The 22,987-nt window shown below is 37.6% G+C and overlaps 2 protein-coding genes across 3 annotated transcripts in view; both read left to right on the top strand.

The window, feature by feature from the left end:
• Window positions 1–1,833, top strand: part of H2AZ1 (H2A.Z variant histone 1) — a 2,611-nt gene extending 778 nt beyond the window's left edge. Inside the window, exons 2-5 of the mRNA XM_040477569.1 lie at window positions 165–242; window positions 526–639; window positions 991–1,120; window positions 1,394–1,833. Coding sequence (XP_040333503.1) covers window positions 165–242; window positions 526–639; window positions 991–1,120; window positions 1,394–1,455 — 384 coding nt within the window. The 3' untranslated portion in view covers window positions 1,456–1,833. The remainder of the gene's footprint in view (window positions 1–164; window positions 243–525; window positions 640–990; window positions 1,121–1,393) is intronic.
• A 1,311-nt stretch (window positions 1,834–3,144) lies between these two features.
• Window positions 3,145–22,987, top strand: part of DNAJB14 (DnaJ heat shock protein family (Hsp40) member B14) — a 43,338-nt gene continuing 23,495 nt past the window's right edge. Inside the window, exons 1-2 of one of the 2 annotated variants that reach the window (XM_040477548.1) lie at window positions 3,145–3,567; window positions 18,970–19,141. In XM_040477548.1, the coding sequence (XP_040333482.1) occupies window positions 3,435–3,567; window positions 18,970–19,141 (305 nt within the window). In that variant the 5' untranslated portion in view covers window positions 3,145–3,434. The remainder of the gene's footprint in view (window positions 3,568–18,969; window positions 19,142–22,987) is intronic. The other variant, XM_040477556.1, reaches the window with a different exon arrangement.

The following is a 22,987-nucleotide window of genomic DNA, read 5'->3' on the forward strand; positions in this document are numbered from 1 at the left end:
GGGCGGGCGGGGTCGCCCTTGCAGCGCGCGGCTGGCCGGAGACCCCGGCTGGGCACGGGGCCGCGCTCGCGCCTGGGCCGCGCCGCGGTGGGGGAGGGGTACGCCGCCCTGGTAATCCTATATTCCCCGTTCCTTCTTCGCTCGCGGGCGTGTGCGCGCCGCAGGCTGGCGGTAAGGCTGGGAAGGACTCCGGAAAGGCCAAGACAAAGGCGGTTTCCCGCTCGCAGAGAGCCGGCTTGCAGGTCAGTGGTGGTTCGTGCAGTCCGGGAGCCGTGGTGTTTTTCTTTACTCCTCTTTTCTTGTTTATCTTCGGTCTAGACGGGCGTTTCGTCTTTGCGTGGGTGATGCGGTGTCGCGACTTGGTTTGCCGATACGATAAATATCGAAGGGGGGGCGATCACGTGTGTCGATGCTGGGGCGCGTTGCTGCACCAGCGTCCATACCCCTTGCTTTGGCGCGCGTGTAATATTACCATCTTGGACGCTAACATCTTTGTGCATTTATGTTTGTGTGCTTAAAATTAAGTTCCCGGTGGGCCGTATTCATCGACACCTGAAATCTAGGACGACCAGTCATGGACGTGTGGGCGCGACTGCCGCTGTGTACAGCGCAGCCATCCTGGAGTACCTCACCGCAGAGGTAAATGGGTGTACGCTTTATAATCTGGAAAAGGTTTGGGGGGGTTGGGGGTGGCGACGAGAGGGAAGGAGGAAAGTGATGCAAGAAAAACTCCCAGGCTCTAAACGCAGCAAGAAGCTTCTGAGAACGCTAGAGGGGGCTGGTGTTCATTACGAGATCCTACTGAGCTTGGTTGAGTTTGCTGCTCTTGGAAATAAAATTGCGTGCCCCCTTTTCAAGTGTTGCCATTCAGGTAGGTAGTGGAGGAAGGCGACATTTGGTAGATGTATCTCCGTGAAGATTCGATTCTACCCCTTGGGCATTGGTCTTTGAGGAAAGTTGGAAGGAGATTGATTAGAATCTCCCTTGTAGGTACTTGAATTGGCAGGAAATGCATCAAAAGACTTGAAGGTAAAGCGTATTACTCCTCGTCACTTGCAACTTGCTATTCGTGGAGATGAGGAATTGGATTCTCTCATCAAGGCTACAATTGCTGGTGGTGGTATGTAAATACTAAATTTTATTCCTTTGGAGAAAACATTCTTCAGTTCTTAGTAGTAATTTCTAGTCCAGAAGTACTATTTTCACTGATCTTCAGTGTGGTTGCATCATGAAATTTGGTTTATGTATATAACTGAATGAGTTTTTACATACTTGAGCTGTACATGTAAAGACACCTTCCAAGTTAAATGTCAGACTGTCTTGTTTTTAAGTATGGTGTGGTTTTTAAAATGTGTATATTAAAAAGTGGAATTAATACCTGTCCCTTTCCTAGGTGTCATTCCACACATCCACAAATCTCTGATTGGGAAGAAAGGACAACAGAAGACTGTTTAAAGGATGCCTGGATTCCTTATTATCTCAGGACTCTAAATACTCTTAACAGCTGTCCAGTGTTGGTGATTCCAGTGGACTGTATCTCTGTGAAAAACACAATTTTGCCTTTTTGTAATTCTATTTGAGCAAGTTGGAAGTTTAATTAGCTTTCCAACCAACCAAATTTCTGCATTCGAGTCTTAACCATATTTAAGTGTTACTGTGGCTTCAAAGAAGCTATTGATTCTGAAGTAGTGGGTTTTGATTGAGTTGACTGTTTTTAAAAAACTGTTTGGATTTTAATTGTGATGCAGAAGTTATAGTAACAAACATTTGGTTTTGTACAGACATTATTTCCACTCCAGTGGATAAGCTCAATAAAGGTCATATCCCAAACTAGTTGCGTTTTAAATTTGCTTGATTGCAATAGGAATTCCTTTTTTTTCTTTTTTTTTTTTTAGTAGGTATCTCATACAACAGTAACCTAAGCATATTTCTTTTCTTGAAATTGAACTTGTAGATCAACCAAGTCAGAAGACCCAAGTATAATTTTTTTTAATGTTACGTAATGAGCTATTAAAATTTTTTAAAAAGCCAGAAGCTGGAATGGGCCAAGTTGCTGCTGCTTAGGCTAAGCTTGACCGTCCCAGCTCAGATTGGCTGTGCCTGCTTTTTGTGATGTCATTTCCCTGGTGGGCTCTTGCTGTGGTGGATTTGGGGAAGGAGAGGGCAGGTAAAGGAGGAAGTCCTGTGTTACAGCCACCTCCACAGAGCGAACTTTCAGTTTAGACTTTGAAACGTGTTTTCTTATGCTACAGTGTTTTGAAGTCTACTTGAATTAAATTTTCAGTAGTTAACCCTTTGGGAGGCCATGCTATTCCCATTCTTAAGAAGTATTTCTTTGTAAGTCCTGAGTTAGGTGTTTATTTGCATGCAAACAATAGCTTGAGTATTATTTTGGTTGAGTTGAATGGCTCATTTTGATACTTGTTTTGTGAGCAGTCCCTAAATTTTTTTTTTTTTTCTTATTTGGAGGACATTACCAAGCAATAAGTAAGTGGTCCCTTTCCCCCCTTCAAAGAGACCAACATGACATGGTTCAGCATTTCACGAGGAAATGTCCTGAAAATGGGAGAGGGGAGAAAACCCAACAAGTAGTTTATTTCTGATGGTAACACATTAAAAAGGTGGCTCCCGCCTTGTTTGGGTCATAAAGGATGAGGATTTGGGCTTTTCACGAGAAAAATTTGCAAAAAGTACAAAGTGTCCACACCTTCTGGATGTACTGAGAGACAATTTAATGGAATATGGGTCAGAAAAATGGTGTGTAGCTGAAATAAAACAACCCGTGGTTAGGACCAAACGAGGCTCTGATGCGCTTCTAAACACCTGTGCCGGAAGCGCTGCATAGGGACTGACAGCGCCGGTACTCACCTGACCGAAACCTCCCAAGGCTTAAGGGGGCCCAGAGGCGAGCCCTTCGATCCCTGGGAATTTTCCTGTAGGGAGCGTCCCCAGACCCTTCCGTCGCCCCGGCCGCCTGGAAGGCGGTTCCTGCCTGCGCTGGCCGCCCTGGGAGGTCAGGGGGCACGGCGCTGCCGAGGCGGGTGGCCGGGTCCCCTACCTCGGCGCAGTCCCCCGGCGGGCCCCGGGGCTGGTATCGCCCGCCTCCCCTCCCAACCCCGAAGTTGGTCGGCTCCGAGCCTGCCGGCGCAGCGCACGGACAGGCGAGTCCGCACCGACGTCCAGGCCCGGGAGCTCGGTCCGGGGGCCCGGAAGGATGCGACTCGCGTTGTAGCGGCCCGCGGGGGGCGGGGAGGCCGCCGTGAGGAGGCGGAGCCGAGAGCCCGCCAGTCCGCCGGGGCCGCCGCCACGGTCCTCTGCTCTCCTCCCCGCTCGCCACCGCACGCCCCCACCCCGGGCCGGCTCGCCTCCATCGCGGCCGCGGCTTCCGTCCTCCGTAGCTGCGCCGCCGGAGGAAACGGAAGAAAGCGCAAGCCATGGAGGGGAACCGGGATGAGGCGGAGAAATGTGTCGAGATCGCCCGGGAGGCCCTGAACGCCGGCAACCGCGAGAAGGCCCAGCGCTTCCTGCAGAAGGCGGAGAAGCTCTACCCACTGCCCTCGGCCCGCGGTGAGGCCCTCGGTGTCCCTTCCCTACCTGCCGGGTCCCCAGGCCGCCGTGTAGCCCGCCCCCGCCCCCACCATCGCCCCTCCGGGAACCGGCGGGGGGCCCCCGGCCTGCCAGATCCCGCCTCAAGGCCCCCGGGGGGAGCATCCCGACACACCCCCGCCCCTTCCCCGACTGTCCCGGGCCGGGCCGGGCCGGGCCGGGCCTGGGATGGGCTCCCGGAGATTTCCTCTGCACCAGCTTGCCTTCGAGATGCCGGCTCTCAGCTGACTGGCGAGTGTTGCCGGTACCCCGGTCCGTTTTGTAAAGACTAGCTTCATTCTCCTAGGAGATTTGTCCGTCTTACCTGAGTCGGGCGTTAAAGATGGATGTTTGGTTGTGTGGCCCCCCCTGCCAATGCATCCTCACCCCCAGATAAGGCCTAGGCCCCTAATGAGGTGAGGAATGGGGAATTCTAGTGGCTAACGTACAGGTCTCGGTTCCACCACCTCTGGGGTAGAACACTGTTTCCAAAGCAAACATTTCGAATACCTGAGATGACATTGCTTTTCCCTAGTCGAGAGTTTCTTTAGAAGAGAGGAGCACAAATTTGGCAAGAATCATAGTCAGCAATGTTTTCCTAAATAGTATCTGGTTTGGTAACACCATAATTCTCGATAAATGAGGCAAATCACTAAGGAATAGCGTACTGGACTGACTTTAGTTGAATTCGCTCTGTTCATGTCCTGCTCTGCAGGCTTTAAAGTATTAACAATAGCCAGCATTTATTGAGCACTTACAAAGTGCCAGGACTTGTGCCTAGTGTTTTATATGAATTGTTTCATTTACTTCTCAATACTATGTAGAGGTGAAATTCATTTGACCAGGTTTACCCATGTGTAAACAGACTTTTTGATGAATGAATGAATGAATGAATGAATGAATTTTAACCAAGGTCACAGAGTAATTAGTAGCAAAGTCATAATAGTACTTGAGCTTTCCAGCTGCAAAAATCCTTTAAATACTCTGCTCTATTTTCTTGCCAATAGGATACTGTTTCACTCGAGGTCCAAGGTATTTCCAGGTTAAAAAATTATCGATAAGTTCGAACTCGAGGCCGTTTTATTGTCTTCTCAATTTTTTTACATTGTTGAAGCCTTTGTATTCTTTGCTTTCCTCATTTTCTTTACATTCCTGTTGAATACTGTACCAGGGAGGACAGGAAAAGGAAGTGAAAGAAAAAGGAATTAATATTTTTTTAAGTGTGGCAAAAATACATAATAAAAGTAAGTACTTAACCATTTTTGAGTATACAGTTCAGTAGTATTAACCATTTTCATACTGCTGTGTAACAGATCTCCAGAAGTTTTTCATCTTACAGAACTAAAATTATGTGCCAATGAAAACAACTCCCCATTTTCTCTGCCTGCCAGCCCGTCACAACACCGTTCTTTATTTTTAAAACTTGACTACTTTAGATACCTTATATAAGTGAAATCATACAGTATTCGTCTTTTTTGACTGCCTTATTTCCCTTAGCATAATGTCCTTTGAATACATGTTGTAGCATGTGATGTGATTTCCTTTTTTAAGGTTGTATAATATTTCACACACACACACACACACACACACACACACACACACACACACCCACCCACCCCACATTTTCATTATCCATTCATCCGCCAATAGACATTTAGGGTGTTTTTATATCTTGATGTTGTGAATAATGCTGCTGTGAACATATGGGGGGAAGTATCTCTCTTCAAGTTTTTCTTGTTTTCATTTCTTTCCGATATATACCCAGAAATGGGATTGCTTGATCATATTGGTAATTCTGTTTTTAATTTTTTGAAGAATTACTATATTGTTTTCCATAGCAGTTGCACCATTTTACATTCCCACCAGCAGTGAGCAAGAGTTCCAGTTTTTCTACATCATCACCAAAATTTATTTTCTGTTTGTTTTCAATGTTAGCCATGTTAAAAAGTGTGAGGTGATATCTCATTGTGGTTTTGATTTGCATTTCTTTAATGATTAGTGATGTTGAGCATGTTTTTATGTTTGTTGGCTTGTTTATATCATCTTGGATAAATGTCTATTCAAGTCCTTTGCCCGTTTTTTAATTGGGTTATTTGTTTTGTTGTTGAGTTGTAGGAGTTCCTTATATATTCTGGATGTTAACCTCTTATCAGATGTATGATTCACACACTTTTTTCTCCCATTCTAGTAGGAAATCTTATTGTGTCCTTTGATGTACAGAAGTTAAGTTTGATGTAGTCTCGTTTGTCTATTTTTGCTTTTATCGCCTGTGCTTTTGGTGTCGTATCCAAGAAATCATTTTCCAGAGTTAAAATTTTTGCATACCGTATGGATACATGATTTCATTTTAGTCATTATCTAGTCCTAGAGGGACAGTTTTGACATTAAGCAAGTAACCCTTAAGACAATACCTTGGCATTTGGAAGCCCATCTCCTCCACCTACTAGTTTGTAACGTTAATCTTGGGCAAGTAGGATAACCTCGCTAGCCTTTGGCATTTTCATCTGCAAAATGGGACAATAATGTACCAATTTCATAGGGCTGTTGTGAGGATTAAAAGAGTTAATACACATGGAAAGCATTTGACAGTAACCTCTCAGGTGGTTCAGTATCATTTCTATTTAACAAATGTGAGGCTCTGAGAAGTTTTAAACTTTTAGCCTGTCATTTTTATATAACCAATTTGAGGTTTTTGTTATTTGTTTAATGCTTCATTGAGAGACTTTATTCTTTGAGTGTTTGTTGTCATTGTTGTTTTAAGTAAGCTCTCTGCCCAACTTGGGACTTGAGCTCACAAGCCTGAGATCAAGAGTTGCATAATCTACCAACTGAGCCAGCCAGGAGCCCCTATCAGATAAGCAATTTGAATCAGTCTGCTAAAGGATACTGTAAGATCTCAAAGCACAACACAATTTTTGCTCTCAAAAACATGAGTATAGAAAAATTTAAGAAAAATAACGGTGAAAATTAGTGATACAATGCCTTGTAGAGACAGTATGTGATTACCAAGTAAAGTGATAGGTTACGGTTGTGGTGTAGTCTGAAAACCTTAGTTCAGATGCAGACTTTCCCTCTGACAGTTTTGTAACCTGGGACAAGTTACTTAGCATCTCTAAGCCTTGTTTAGTTATATGTGAAATGAAGATTTCATCACCGGGTCAATGTGAGCATTAGCTGAAATAAAGTTATGCACAAATACTTAGCAAAGTATATTTTACATAAAATGTTCTCAGAAGAGGTTTATTGGAATCATTTAAGAATTTAGGGGAGGGAAAGGTCTAGAACATTTGTGTAAGTCCTGAGAAAATATTTAATGTAGAAAGAAATTGAAGCTGTCAGTTAAAATGAAATTTTAAAGTGTTATCCCTGAATTTCCCTTTGCTCAACTACCATGAAACTCTTATAACTCAGAGTTTTGACTACAGGTTTCTCTGGATGTGTTTTCATACTAAGATAGATAAAGGAAAACATTGCATTTTGACTTCTGTTATTCTTATACAGTGAATGGGAAAATGTAAGACTAAATTCTAAGTAAATTCCAGAATTTTTATTCTCTACATTTTATTTTTGCCAGGTGAGCAGTCTGATTGATAAAACACTTTGAAAAATTGGCAAGAATTTTCCTTGAGGAAAAACTTGATCTTCAAATGGATCTAGGACATTATTGCTTTCTATGTTTTTCATTGAGGATATTATTTTATGGATCATTTATTGCAGTGGACTTCTAAGTGAATTGAATTTTATAAATATCCAAATATTTTCATACTGTGAATTTAATTTATGTTCGAAAGGATTGATATGTAATGACTACTACATAGGAAATGTACATATTCTGGAAAAATAATTTCAGCAGGCAGAAAAGTAAATTACATTTTAGTTTCTTAAGCTGTATATTTGTTGATTTATTGATATATTTGGACTTGCACAGAGGGATACAATCTCACTGTTTTAACGCTTTACATTGCTATTTACTTAGCATTAACTTTAATGTTTCATACTAATTGGGGGGCAATTTTTAGTATAGATTTGTTTGAGGAGGGTTTTATTTGGAGAAAAGTATTTTGATTGTTTTTAAGAATTTCTTAGTAATTTGAACCAAATGGTGGCCTGCAACTTCAAAAAAGGCCATCCTGTGTCCGCTTTAATGAGTGGATAGCTCATGTGTGATTTGCAACATCTCTCGGTACTATAACAATTAAAATAGTCCTCTGTTTTTCCCTCATGTGAGAGCTATGTGTATAGATTTTTCCTTTTTTTTTTGCTACGTTATTTTAAAATTTTAATCTAATAAAAAATTCAAAGTTCTGTTCCTCTTTTGTCACTTAAAATAGTAAAATAAAGCTTTTTAAACTGTCATTACACATCTGGAGTATTAGCCAACCTATTCCTTTTAAGGCAATTCCATTTTCTTTCTATTTCTGACTTAATTAAAATTTAGTGACAAGTACAGATTATACATTCAGAACAATTATTTCAGTAACATTGAGTAAAGTGTTATAAAATGATTTCCAAATTTCAGCTAATAGCCAACTGTTTCAGACAGTATAGTTAAGGAAAGAATATTAGGTTTGGTTTTGAACCTTAATTTAATAGTTGTGTGACCTTGCATATGTGACTATCTTTTAGAGCCTGAATTTCTTCATCTATAAAATGGGGATACATTTATCCTAATGAAAAGGATATTACAGTATCCTTCAGCAGACTGATTCAAATTGCTTATCTTTATCATCTATAAATTGGGAATACGTTTATCCTTACGGAGTCCACACTTCTTTGTAGCTGGGGAGACCATGAAAAATAAGACAAAAAGCCCTTGTCCTCTTAGAGCTTCCATTCTAGAGGAATGAAATATAAAGTATCTGCCATACTAATAACAGCTCAATTCCTGTCATTCTCCTTTTCTTTGTGGAAACTTAGTTATCTCATCTGTAATTTTCACAGGATTATTATAAGGATAGTATGTTATTAAGTGCTGTAAGAATGTCATGTATTATTACTATGGCAAAAGTATTTGGATACTGCCTCGGAGTCAACAGTATATTATTTATCTCTTTTCTGTCATTTTTAGTGACCTCAAGTACAAAATAATTGCTTTAAGATTACTCTCCATTTAGATTCAGTTATTCATTCCATGCTTAGTTAACATGTGGTTCTCCCCGTGTTGCTGCATTCTTTCCTTGTGCTGTGCTGTGTATATAGCTGTCCTTTTCCTAGATTAAAAAGTCCTTTGCCATCAGGAACTATTTTAATCTTTATTTATTCAGTTTTTTTACCTCCTCAGTACCTGATAGTGTTTGTTTTGGCATGTATAAGCCGGTATTTTCTGGAGTGATAACCTGTTTATTTAACTTTATTTCCTTCAATAAAGATGATTTGCTGAATAAGTAAATAAAAATCTTATAGCTGTAAGGCTTATCATGCTAATATATTCACAAATGAAACTTTTCAGTAGTTGGGTAAGTGTGCAAAAATGTATATATAAAAATTGTCACTAGCAAAATTTGGAAAGAGTATAAATGTTCATCAGTGGGAATTGATTAAATAAATCACATTGCTCTCATATACTATGCACCTACTAAAAATGATAATATGCCTCAGTAATTTTCCACCCACTGATCCCTTCACCCTGCTTATTGGCCATAAATCCCCAGCAGTCTGCTGAATTTGGAGTTAAGCCTGATCACTCTTCTATTGCAATAGTCCTGCGTAAGACCTTAAAAAAAAAAAAAAAAAAAAAAAAAAAAAAAAAAACAAAAAAATATTTTTATAAAAAAAAACACAGGGATGCCTGTCAGTCTGTTAAGCGTCCAACTTGGGCTCAGGTCATGATCTCAAGGTTTGTGAGTTCAAGCCCTGCCTCCGGCCCTGTGCTGATAGCTCAGAGCCTGCGGCCTGCTTCAGATTCTGTGTCTCCCTCTCTTTGCCCCTCCCCTGCGTTCGCTCGCGCTCTGTGTCTCAAAAATATGTAGCAAAAAATAAAATGAAAAGCATGATGTATTATAAATTAAATAAAGGTAAGCTATAAACGTAGATTATTCTAATTTTGTTTAAATAGGTATAAAAACTCGACAGTTACCTAGAGTAATTAGAGTTAAATATATCAGAATGGTTGAGTGATTTTTTTGTGTGTGGGGTTTATAAGTGATTTTTACTTTGTTATGTCTTTTTTGATGAGCTGAGAAACATTACTTTTATAATCACAAAAGCTGTTTCTAGTTTGTGAAGAGGAGGGAAAACATCCATTTGTTTTTCTAATTATGTATTTTTATTTTTAGATTTAGCTAATTATGGACACTACATAACAGGTGTGCAGTAGAAACTTATGAAACACAAACATATCTTGGTTCTTCAATTTTGGATTATTTATGTAAACATTTTTAATATTGTTTATTTACTTTTTTACTTGTCTTTAATATGAAGTATACTTAAATTAAATGCAGATTCCATCAGGGGCACCTGGGTGACTCAGTTGATTAAGCATCCGACTTCAGCTCAGGTCATGATCTCCCAGTTCATGAGTTCAAGCCCTGTGTCAGGCTCTGTGCTGATAGCTTGGAGCCTGGAGCCTGCTTCGAATTCTGTGTCTCCCTCTCTCTCTGTCCCTCCTCCTCTCAAACTCTGTCTCTCTCTCAAAAATAAACATTAAAAAAACTTTTAAAAACATGCAGGTTCCATCAAAACCCCAAAAGCAAAGCAATAGGTGTGGAAAGTGAAGGCATAAAATGATGTTGTATAGTTTTGAAAACAAAAGTGAATGTAGTCTGGTGTATGAGTACTGTATCTGCCCAACTAATTGCACATTATTGCAGATGAAATCTCATGTGATAGCTAAGAAAAATCAGATATGTTCTAAATTCTGACAGTATTTGAACTGAATCATATTACCTTCTCTGGCATTGGTTCCAGAGATTATTAATACAGAAAACCTTACTGATTCCATTTTTAAGATGCCAAAAGTGGATATTGAGACCCAGAGGTAATGGAACTTGTCCAAATTTTCACTCTTTGGAGTCAAAGGATGTTGGGTGTGAGTGCATTTACCCATGTAGCCATTGTTAAGCAGAGCCCCTATGCATGACATCGTAGAAAAATTTTCAGTATCATAAAACTGTTGAAAATAAAAAACAGTGGTGTGATCCTGCTTTAGCAATACTCAGCATCTATTAACATGGAAGGTGTCCAGAAACACACTGGACGAGTATTTTTGTGCTAAGAAGGAAAGGGAATGTGCAGATAACGTCTAACTTGCATGCATAGGGACTTTGTGTCCACCTGTAAATACTAAACACATAAAATCATTTTCATATCTGGCTCCACAAGTTTTAAAAAATAATTTCTTAATTTATTAGCTCAACTATGTCTATAAAGAGATATTTCCCCTTACCTGTCTTACGGTTACACAGTAGTGTAGTTCATACAGGAAAGACCAGATAAGTGCTTGACTGCTTTTACTAGTTTTCAAGAAAAGGAGTTGGTTCCCTTTGTTTTCTCCAAAAGCAGCTAATTGGCACAGTTGACCCTGGAACAACATGGGTTTGAACTGTGTGGACCCATTAATCAGATTTTTTTTCAATAAACATAGGATAGTACTGTAAATGTATTTTCTCTTCCTTAATTTTCTTAGTAATGTTTTTTCTCTGGCTTTTTTTTTTGTAAGAATAAAGTATATAGTACATACAACATACAGCATATATATTACTTATTTATGTTGTCGGTGAGGCTTCCTTCCAACCAATAGTAGGGTATTAGTAGTTAGGTTTTCAGAGAGTCAAAGTTACACAGGGTTTTGTTTTTGTTTTTTTTTTTTTAAGTTTATTTATTTATTTTGAGAAAGAGAGAGAGAGCACAAGTGCAAGTGGGAGAGGGGCAGAGAGAGAGAATCCCAAGCAGGCTCCACGCTGTCAGTGCAGGGCCCGACTTGGGGTTCAAACTCACAAACCCAACCTAAAAGTCGTGAGGTCATGGCCCGAGCTGAAATCAAGAGTCAGATGCTTAACTGACTGAGCCACTCAGGCGCCCCTATGCAGGTATTTTTAATTGCATGTGGATTGGTGCCCCTAACTGCTGGGTTGTTTAAGGGTCAGCTGTATTTCTTAGGTCTTTGGCCAGTAGGGAGCCCCTTTAGATTAGCTCCTGAGTATAGATTCCCAATAGTCTTTAATAGTTTTTATGCCGTTTGGTATAACAATGTTTCAGTCTCTTCTTATACTTTTTTGTAATAGATATGGAATCAGTTATATCTCCAAAAGCCCTTGTTTCTTTTAGTGGAAAATGGTGTTTCAACATTACAATCTGGCACTAAGGATGCTGTAGCTACTAGATTGTTCAGTGTTTCTGGGCCATTTCAGTGTACAGACTAGGAAATAACTTTTTTTCATTTTTAAATTTAATTTTATTTTTTTTAATTTTTTTAACGTTTATTTATTTTTGAGACAGAGAGAGACAGATAATGAACGGGGGAGGGTCAGAGAGAGAGGGAGACACAGAATCCGAAGCAGGCTCCAGGCTCTGAGCGGTCAGCACAGAGCCCAACACGGGGCTCGAACTCACGGACCGCGAGATCATAACTTTTTTTTTAAACTAAAACAGCTTATGAGTTTATGCTGTTACTTGTCATTCAAATTGAGCACTTTGGCATGTTAAACTTCTCTAGACTGTATTTCTTTCTTTATCTCTTTCTTTCTTTATTTCTTTCTCTTTCTTTCTCTTTCTTTCTTCCTCCCTCCCTCCCCCCTTCTTCCTTCCTTCCTTCCTTCCTTCCTTCCTTCCTTCCTTGTACTTCTATCTCTTTTCTTCCACAATGGTAATACTTGTTTTCAAGGCCATGGCAAACGATTATTTTTTTGCTTTCGGCTACATCATATATATAATAGTTTCAGAATAGCATTACCAACACTACTCCACTAATACAATTATTGAAGACAGGTAAATTGTTTTCAATATACTCCCCATTTTAAGTTGTTTTTTTTTTAATTTTGAAATAATTAAAAATTTCTAGAAAAGTCACAAGAGTATTATAGACTTCCCTTGTGTATTTCACTTAGGCTTCCTATTTGATAAAACTTACTACGTTTGCTTTATCATGCCCTTCCTTTGTTCCCAGCTATCTCCCCCCTCCCCACGCATATAGGCACAATTTGTTCTGACTGTATTTTTTCCTGAACCAATTAAAAGTAAGTTGTGGACATGATGCCCTGTTACTCCTCAATAATTCAATGTATATTTTCTAAGGCAAGAACACTCTTACATAACCACAGAATAATCATCAAATTAATGACTGAGCTACCCAAATGCCCCTGGTTAATGCTAATTTTGATCGCTTGTTTGAGTTGGTGATTGTCAGGTTTCTCTATTTGAAACTTCTCTTTCTTTTCCCCTTTGTAATTAATAAATATTTTATAGGAAAATACTTTGAAACTGTGTAAATGTCCTGTCCCCCAGCAAACTCTCACCAACTCCTTTTAGCATCCATTGATGAGTGTTTCCTTAGTGTCTTATGGTTGTCAAATGGTAGTTTTCTAATTCTGTCATTCTTTCTATAATTTATTAGTTGACATCAATTTTACTTATTAGTTTGGATTCATGGTTTCTTATTTAATCCATTACTATCATTTTTAATTTCGGCAGAAGGAACCCCTTCAAGCTGACTCCTGTGTCTTTTTGACATGTCTTCATCATTCCTTGAGCTTCCTTACTTTCTGGCACAAAAAAATTTTCAGGCTCATTTTTTATTTTATTGCCCTGGGAATCAGCTATTTCTCCAAGGAGCTCTAATTATTTTTAGTGGACAATGGTACTTGGAAACTAAGATATACACACTAGATAGGCTCCTTGCTACAAAGGTGTCATTGCTTTTAGATCCTCTCAGTAGACAGAGGTAGGAAATACATGTTTGTATGAATATATGTACATGTATGTAAATCTGTGTGTTATATGTGTTTGTATGTGGGCATATGCACATTTATAGTAATTTAATCTTTATTAATTTTGATATTTGTTTAAGACTCCCAAGCCTGCCTTTGCAGTCCACCAGAGTTCATTTTAGCCTTCTCCATTTCTATATTTGTAATTCCATTCTCTGACAGTGAGAAATGTGGCTCCTGTTATCTTCAGTATACTTATTTGTTCATTTTCCCCTATATTTAATGAGTTGCCTCCTTAACCCCTTTGGGGCAGGCCCTATCAATCTCACCATGTTTTTGACTATACCTGCTTCTTGATTCCAATAAACTTCCTTTGTCCCGGCTTCAGCTGCCAAATGGTAGAGAAGGGAAGGGAAGAGAAGACCAATAATTTGTTTTTTCAAGTAAGCAAGTTGTTCAGTTGATTTTACTAGAATATATTTGGGTGTTGGTTATTTTGGGTCACATATTCTTGAATATGTGATTTGCCCTTTCAGACAGTTAAGCATCCAACTCTGGATGCTGGCTCAGGTCATAATATCACAGTTCGTGGGACTGAGCCCTGCATTGGGCTCTGCTGCTGACAGCACAGAGCCTGCTTAGGATTCTCTCTCCTCCCCTCTCTCTCCCCCACTCACGCTTGCTCTCTGTCTCTCAAAATAAATAAATAAACATTAAAAAATAAAGTAAGATAAACTCTTACAGTTATAGAAACTCCAGTCACTGCAAACTCTCAAAACTAGTCAGTGAAAAATCTCGTCCAGAACAAAGCCATACTGAGAACCTGATGGGAACAGGACCCAATTGAAGAGAGCAGGGGCAATAGAAGAAATGAGTAATTCCAGATAAAGAGGGGAAAGAGAAAGGAGTGAAGAGATCTTATATAGCAAGGAGCCGTATTTTCAAACATTACCCAAAAACTGGAGAAGGATCTCTGTGTATTTAGAAAAGCTAACTACCCTAACATAAAAATGACTTTAAAAAATGAGTATAAAAAAATGATAGAACTGAAACTTGATACAAAGTTATTGTAAGAAAAAAAAGCAAATAGGAATAAAATAAGTCTCTAAAGACAAAGAAAATACACCACAAAGACTTGCCAACAAAACAGGTAAACACTATACACCAGTACTTCAAAACAAGCTGAAAAGACTAAAAAGTTACGAACAATACGAAAGTACACCATAAATTAGAATTAGAACCACTAAAATTATTCATTCAGAGCTTAGATGATAAAACTGAGGAAAGAATAAGAATGAAAAGAAAAAAATCAAAAAAGAAGACTAGAAGAAAAATTAATAAACTACAGTTAATGTTGTGTAAGCAAAAGAGAGCATTAAAAGGAGGAAAAATTTTAAATTAAAAAAAATAGAAAAAATGGCAAATACTGAAAACGGTTAAAGGACATCCAACAAACATATAATAGGAGTCCTGAGAAAAAGAAAAATAAAGCAAGGGAATAAAACCAATAAAACAATAATTAGAGAAAACGTTTCTGATAAAAAAAAATCTAAAACCATAAATGAAAGGCGCCCCATATGCCTGTAGGAGTTTAGTGTTGGTCCTGTCACTCATATGTTACTATAGTGAGCAAAACTCATTCTTTTTACATGCTTTCCTCAGTTTTGTCTTATGTGTTGTAATATAGAAAGTCCCTGTAGGTTATTTTGGAGTTCTTTTGTTCTGCGGACTTAGCAAATGTCCTGTTAACACCAATGGCAAAACCCACATAGATCTTGTAGCTGTTGGTGGTTCGTCCCTCCCTTCTGGGATTTGGGGATTTTGTGTATGAGGTTTTGATTTTGCTATCTAATTGCTCAGACTTTATGAGGGAATTGGCAGAGATTTAAAATTTTTAGCTGCTGTCACATCCTTCTTCCCAGAATTCTCACAACATTTTTCACATTTAAAAGTTGTGAACCCCTAATCTCTAGACCATGCTGGCTTCTGCACTCAGTGTTAACATTATAATGCATTAAATACAAACTAAACTATAGTTAACAATTAACTATATAACATGTGTTACACTTATCTTGTTAGTAACTAATAGGTTGGTGTCTAAGAACTTTTTTGTATTGTCTAAAGCTAGATATTATAAAAACTGAATTTCTTATGTATTTACTCTTGAATGCATTAACTAGGGAAAAGATACGTTGAAAGAAGTACTCATATATAAAAAATATAAATAGGGGCGCCTGGGTGGCTCAGTCAGTCAAGTGTCTGACTTCAGCTCAGGTCATGATCTCCCAGTTTGTGAGTTTGAGCCCCATGTTGGTCTCTGTGCTCATAGCTCAGAGCCTGGAGCCTGTTTCGGATTCCGTGTCTTCTCTCTCTCTGCCCGTCACCCCACTCACACTCTATTTCTTCTTAAAAAAAATCTATCTATCTATCTACATAGATATATAGATATATATGTGTGTGTGTGTATATATATATATGAATAAAATAAAACATAAAACAACTATATGTTTGCAACTTGCCAACACTGATGAAATCTTTAAATATATATATATAATTTTATATAAATTTATATATATATGTATATAAATAAGACAGCTTTATTGAGATATAATTCACATATCCTACAATTCATTCATTTAAAGTATACCATTTCAGGGCCCCTGGGGCTCAGTTAAGTGTCTGACTCTTGGTTTCAGCTCAGGTCATGATCTCATGGTTCACGGGTTTGAGCCCTGTGTCAGGGTCTGCTCTGACAGTGCGGAGCCTGCTTGGGATTCTCTCTCTCCCTCTGTCTCTGTCCCTCCCATGCTCTCTTTCTCTTTCTCTCCTCTCAAAATAAATAAGTTTTAAAAACGTGTTATTAAAAAAAATAAGGTATACCATTCAGTGGGTTTTAGTACATTCATAATTGTGCAGCCATTACAGCAAACAATTTTAGAACAATTTTTCACCACGAAAAGAAACCCTGTACTCATTAGTAGTCAGTCCTCATTTCTTTTTTTTTTTTTAATTTTTTTTTTAACATTTATTCATTTTTGAGAGTGAGAGAGACAGAGCATGAGCGGGGGAGGGGCAGAGAGAGAGGGAGACACAGAATCTGAAGCAGGCTCCAGGCTCTTAGCTGTCAGCACAGAGCCTGACGCGGGACTTGAACTCACAGACTATGAGATCATGACCTGAGCTGAAGTTGTACGCTTAACCAGCTGAGCCACCCAGGCACCCCAGTCAGTCCTCATTTCTCCCTGATTCCACCCTTTTCTCCCCACTAGCCCTTGGCAATGACTAATCTACTTTCTATCTCTATACATTTGCCTATTCTATACATTTCATATAAATAAAATCATACAATATTTGTGACTGGCTTCTTTCACTTTCATCTATGTTGTAGCATATATCAATACTTCATTTCTTTTTATTGCTGAATAATATTCCATTATATTGATGTATCGCATTTTATTTATCCATTCATCAATTAATGAACATTTGGATTATTTCCAATATTTTTCTATTATGAACAATGCTGTTATGAACATTTGTGAGCCAGTTTTTGTGTAGATGTATGTTTTTATTTCTCTTGGGTATACGTCTTTTGTAGAACGCATGATTTTGCATGATTTCATAAATAGGTTCTCCCTTTCTGTGGATTATCTTTTTACTTTATTGATAATATTATTTGAAAGCATAGAGTTCTTAATTTTGATGAAGTCTGTTTTCTCTTGTTTTCCTTTTGTCACATGTACTTTTATCTAAAAATGTTTTGCCTGAATCAAGGTCATAAAGACATACTCCTATATTTTCTTCTGACAGTTCTATAGTTTTAGCCCTTACAGTTAGGTATGTGATCTATTTTAAGCTAATTTTTGTATATGGTGTGACAAAGGGATCCAAATTCATTTTTTTGCATGTGGACATTCAGTTGTCCCAACTCCATTTGTTAACCCACATGTTCTGATAAGTAGTATGTTCATTTTTGTTCAATTCTATTTTTTCATTTCTATTATGATTAATTCTTTGATACATGAGTTGTCTCAATTTTTTTTCTAACCCATTTGTGATTTTGCTACTTAAATTTTTAAATTGATTTCTTACTTAAATGCATTGTGCTCATTCAATTGTGGAACATATGATTAATTCTTAAAAAATTCAAAGAGAAGTCATATAGAGAAATACAGAGACCGTATGTTTTCACTCTTATGTGGATCCTGAGAAACTTAACAGAAGACCATGGGGGAGGGGAAGGGAAAAAAAAGGAGGGAAGGAGGCAAACCATAAGAGACTCTTAAAAACTGAGAATAAACTGAGGGTTGATGGGGGGAGGGGAAAGTGGGTGATGGGCATTGAGGAGGGCACCTGTTGGGATGAGCACTGGGTGTTGTATGAAAACCAATTTGACAGTAAATTTCATATTAAAAAAATTCAAAGACAGTAACATGGTCTAAGTATATAATGTAGTCAATTTTTATTCTTTGTGTGCCTGTATAGAATGAATATTCACCAATTGTTGGAGATAATGTTATGTCTCCTAGCTCAAGCTTGACAAAGTAGATGTTTATATCATTTGTATCCTTGGTGATTTTTTTCATCTACCCTATGTCAGTTAATAACTGACATTGAATTGTGTTAAATTGTGTTAAACAGAAATATACTAAAATCTTTTATCATCAGGGTGGATTTCTGTTTCTTTTATTTTTTTCCCATGTTTATTTAGTTTTAACTTATCGAAAGTTTCAAGCATACACAAAAGGAAAGAGAAAAGTATAATCAATTCCTATTGCCCTCTCATCTTTTATATGGCCGATGTGTTTTCTCTGCCCTCTTATGTTCCTCCAGTACTTTAAAGCAAATCCTAGACATAACTATATTATTGTTTTATGGACTCAATGTTTAGATTTTTTTTCATACATTTACCACAGTATTTGCATGCCATTCCCTTTCACATTTTCACCTATCTTGAAGCATTTTCCTTCTTCCGAAAACATATACATTACAGTATCCTCTAGTGAAATCTTAGTGGTGAGTTTTATTAGTTTTTGTTTCTTTGAAAATGGTTGTAATCTTGCACATTTTCTAGAAAGTAAGTGCAGAATTCAAGTTTGACAGTTATTCACCCGGAACATTTTGAAGATACTATTCCCATGTCTTTCAGCGGCCATTATTGTTGTTGAGAAATAAAGAGGAAGTCTAATTTCTGTTTCTTTGTAGATAATTTCATTGGCTTCTTTAAAGACTATCTCTTTTTCTTTGGTATTCTGTAGTTTCACCATGATGTGACAAATGAAAGTATGTCATAAGGAATTAAGTGATAGTAATTTTGAGTTTTTAGGTTTAATTTAGTAATATTCTGCTTCTAAGTGATGATTAGTGGTGTGTAAACAAGTACATAAAGGAATTAAAAAAAGAGCCTTACGTTAAATTCTTTCGGAGTACATGATTCTTAATTTGTCAGCTTTATAACGTTCTTCTCAAGATCATATGTATGTACATGATGTTACATGGCATAGTGTGCTTTATCTTTTCACAGCACTATTGGAAATAATTATGAAAAATGGAAGCACGGCTGGAAATAGCCCTCACTGCCGAAAACCATCAGGTTGTGGTGACCAAAACAAGCCTAATTGCACGAAGGACAGCATATCTGGTAGTGGTGAAAGTGGAAAAGGCTACACCAAAGATCAAGTAGATGGAGTTCTCAGGTAGGGATAAACGTGAATTATATCTCAACTATAATTGATACTAATGTAACTTTTAAATGTTGTAACACCTAAAAAAAGTGTGTGAACTATTATTCAGTGGAGGAACAAACATGGAGGAATTGAACTCTGGGTGTCTTATATTTTATGTTATTTTGTCACATCAGTCTGTAAAGTACCGACTCTATGGAAGGTTCCATCTTTTAAAGTAACTATAAGGCACAAAGTTTCTTCCAGGTATTTTTCTCTTGAGGAATATTATTTTTATTTTTTGACACAGCATAGTATTTAGATAACTGTATTGAAAGAGGATGAAGAATTGTTTTGTCTTATGTATGCATGAAAGGGAATTTCATGAGAGGAAAATTAAGGACAATAGCAACAGCATTTTCAGTTTCCTACTTATATTAATGTAGAATAGTTTTTTTTTTCTATTTATATTCTTTCTTTAAGGTCATCTTTATACATAGGCAAACATCATAATGTCCTCTCCTTTTTTAAAAATTTTTTTAATTTAATTTTTTAATTAAAAATTTTTTAATTTACATCCAAATTAGCATATAGTGCAACAGTGATTTCAGGAGTAGATTCCTTAATGCCCCTTACCCATTTAGCCCATCCCCCCTCCCACACCCCCTCCAGTAACCCTCTGTTTGTTCTCCATATTTAAGAGTCTTTTATGTTTTGTCCCCCTCTCTGTTTTTATATTGTATTTGTTTTCCTTCCCTTATGCTCATCTGTTTTGTCTCTTAAAGTCCTGATATGAGCGAAGTCATATAATATTTGTCTTTCTCTGACTAATTTCACTTAGCAGAATACTGTCTAGTTCCATCCACGATAGTTGCAAATGGCAAGAGTTCATTCTTTTTGATGGCTGAGTAATATTCCATTGTATATATATACCACATCTTCTTTATCCATTCATCCATCAATTGACATTTGGGCTCTTTCCATACTTTGGCTATTGTCGACAGTGCTGCTGTAAACATTGGGGTGCATGTACCCCTTCAAAACAGCACACCTGTATCCCTTGGATAAATGCCTAGTAGTGCAACTGCTGGGTCGCAGGGTAGTTCTATTTTTAGTTTTTTGAGGGACCTCCATACTATTTTCCAGAGGGGCTGCACCAGCTTGCATTCCCATGTCCTCTTCTTTTAATATTTTTCTTACTCTAATTATTCTGCCTCAGTGTTTTTAGTTTTGCCTCCTGATACTCTTCTATTTACAGAGAAGAATCAGAGTTGGAAAATTGTGAACTGGGTTTTGGGGCTCTGGCTTAACTGATTTTATAATTAGGAAAAGATTTTCTGGGAATAAAATGAACCTTTCAGTGTGAAACACTAGAGAAAATAATGTTTTGTTTTCTGCTACAGCTTAGGGATGCCATATTAATATTGTACTGATCTCACTCTCTAGGGAAAGTAAAATGTAAGAATGAAGGACTCTAAATCGTGATTAATCAGATAATTCACATGGAGAGCGAATTATAGTACAGTGAACTAGCTAAGTGAGGAGTAGGTAAAACAACTTAGATTGTCTTTCTCTGTACCTGTTTCTGTTTTTCTTCTATTCTTATTTCCTCTTTTTCTCACCTTTTTTTCTCCATTGCTTTTTGGTTCATTCTTTTTTTTCTTACCGTAATTTAGAACTGAAGTCCTTTAAAATAAAATATCAATGTATTTATATTTTTCTTTTTTCCCCTCTATATTTAGATGCTAAAGCTTGATTGTAACATTTTATCTGAGTGTGACCACAGATGTTGGTGTTTGGTGGGAAAAAAAAAAGAAAAGAAAAAAGACTCCCGAATCATGGTAAAGCCATTATGAACATGAATGGTAGTGAAGCACTTTTGGGGTATAAGTAATGTTGCTCACTACTTTTATAACTAGTATTGTGTCAGAGGTGGCTGCATAAGTGAGATTAAGTGGATGAATAACTGAGAGACTTCCTTTTGAATTTCTTCAAGAAGAACCTTTAAACAGTGTGCTGGAATGCATTCCGGGAAACCATATCTGTTTGAAAACAAAGTATTTTCTTGTAGAATTTACGTTTGATTGGGAGGGTATGTTCTTAATGAAAGACCTAAATGAAGTTAATTGTATTATATGTGATTTCTATTTAGAATCATTTTTGTGATTTCTTTTAAAAGGCTATAGAACCACTTACATGTTTTGAAATATCACCAAAAGAGAGTTGAAAGTTTGGGAGCATAGGAATCCCCTAATCTAGCACTATTCTTTAAGAATCTTTTTTCTTCATTTCCTCTGCTCTCAGTTGGAAAGGAAAAGAGGAGTAGTTCAAGTCATAGTAGAAATAAGGAAGGAAGAACAGTGCTTTGTTTTGCTGTCTCTTTGAGTATTTAGGCTGGGGACATTTTGAGAATGGAGGAATGAAAGATGATAGTGGGTACAGATACACATTGCATAGGGCCAGCATTGGAAAGATGCAAACACAATGTTGAGGAAGTTTCTGTCTGTTGGCTTCTATATTCTCTGTGAAATTGGAGATGAGGTTACCTTCTGGGAGTTAGGAGAAAAGAGATGAGATTGAAAGCTTGAGGAGAGTGGTACAAGGATGGAAAATTTACAGAGAAGAAAGGCAAAGGGAACAGAACGGTCGCTGGTTAGCGTTGAGGCCCAGCCAAGTTTGAGACCATGAATTCTTATTGGGTATAAGTGTTAGCTTAGTAGTATAGCTGTATTAGGGATTGTTTCTCTGGTCAATAATTTTATTATCCCTTTTTTTTATTAAATGCAGTTTTTTTTTCCTTTGAGGACTAAATATGATTGGAACATTCTTTAGTAGAATCCCTAAGTTATTCAAAATACTTCAGTTGGTACCTTACATGAGTTGCTTAGCTGAATTATGTAACACTTATTCATTACAGTAGCCCTTGTAAGTGTTGCTTTAGTGAGGTAACAAATCACCAGCAAACACTTACATGCTGTATGTTTTTGTTTTTTGTTTTACCTATACACTGGGGATTTTTTTCTGAAGAAAGCCATGTTATCTTGTGGTAGCACGATTATGCAAACAAGTTGCTCAGTGACAGTTTGGCTCAATGGGAGAAGCCATGCAATAATACTGCAGCCATTGCATAAGTACGAGCTAGCTTACAGTAAGACTGAAGAAAAAGTATATCACTTTGTAAAGCTAATATTCTGTGTGGCTAAACCCTGTTTGTTGTCTTTGAGTTGAAATCTATTGAAAAATTATTGAGAAGAAGTGTCATGGATCTAATGCGAAGAGGTTTTGAATTTCTCACTGAAGAAAAGCCCATCTTTTATTTTAAAAATTTACCAGATCAGTGTGAAAGCATTAACTAACTGGGTCATCTTTCTACTTATCAATTAGGAACGCTTGTGTTACAATTATTAAGTCATTTGAATTATGGGGATTTGATTAGGATTTGATTTAAGCTCTAGCTCTGTAGATGAAAAGAAATCATTTTGCTAAACTTATAAAATAAATAGTCCTTTGTCTCAGGGACGAACAGCTATTTCCCTAAACACCAGTTAAATTTGGAGTCTATTCAAATGATCAGCTATAATGTGAAAAAAATAATTGAGAGAGGACTGTCCTGCCCGACGCACTACGCTTTCATGCACGTAAAGGAAGATGTAAAGGCTGCACCAGACTGACTTCTCAGTTGAGCTTGCAGTCAGATATTTCTGGACTGGTTGTTCATATCTCCTTCCAGAAGAGGTAATAGATTACCTCTTCTTAATTTATTTTCTTGTTTATTTCTTTCCTTTTAAAAAAATTTCTTTGGTGGTGAAAGAGAAGAACGCTTGAAACTTTAAGCAAGGAGTGAACTGTATATATATATATATATATATATATATATAT

This window comes from Herpailurus yagouaroundi, unplaced genomic scaffold (assembly GCF_014898765.1).
Source record: "Herpailurus yagouaroundi ecotype Mexico unplaced genomic scaffold, PumYag 28, whole genome shotgun sequence".
NCBI classification, from domain to species: Eukaryota; Metazoa; Chordata; class Mammalia; order Carnivora; family Felidae; genus Herpailurus; species Herpailurus yagouaroundi.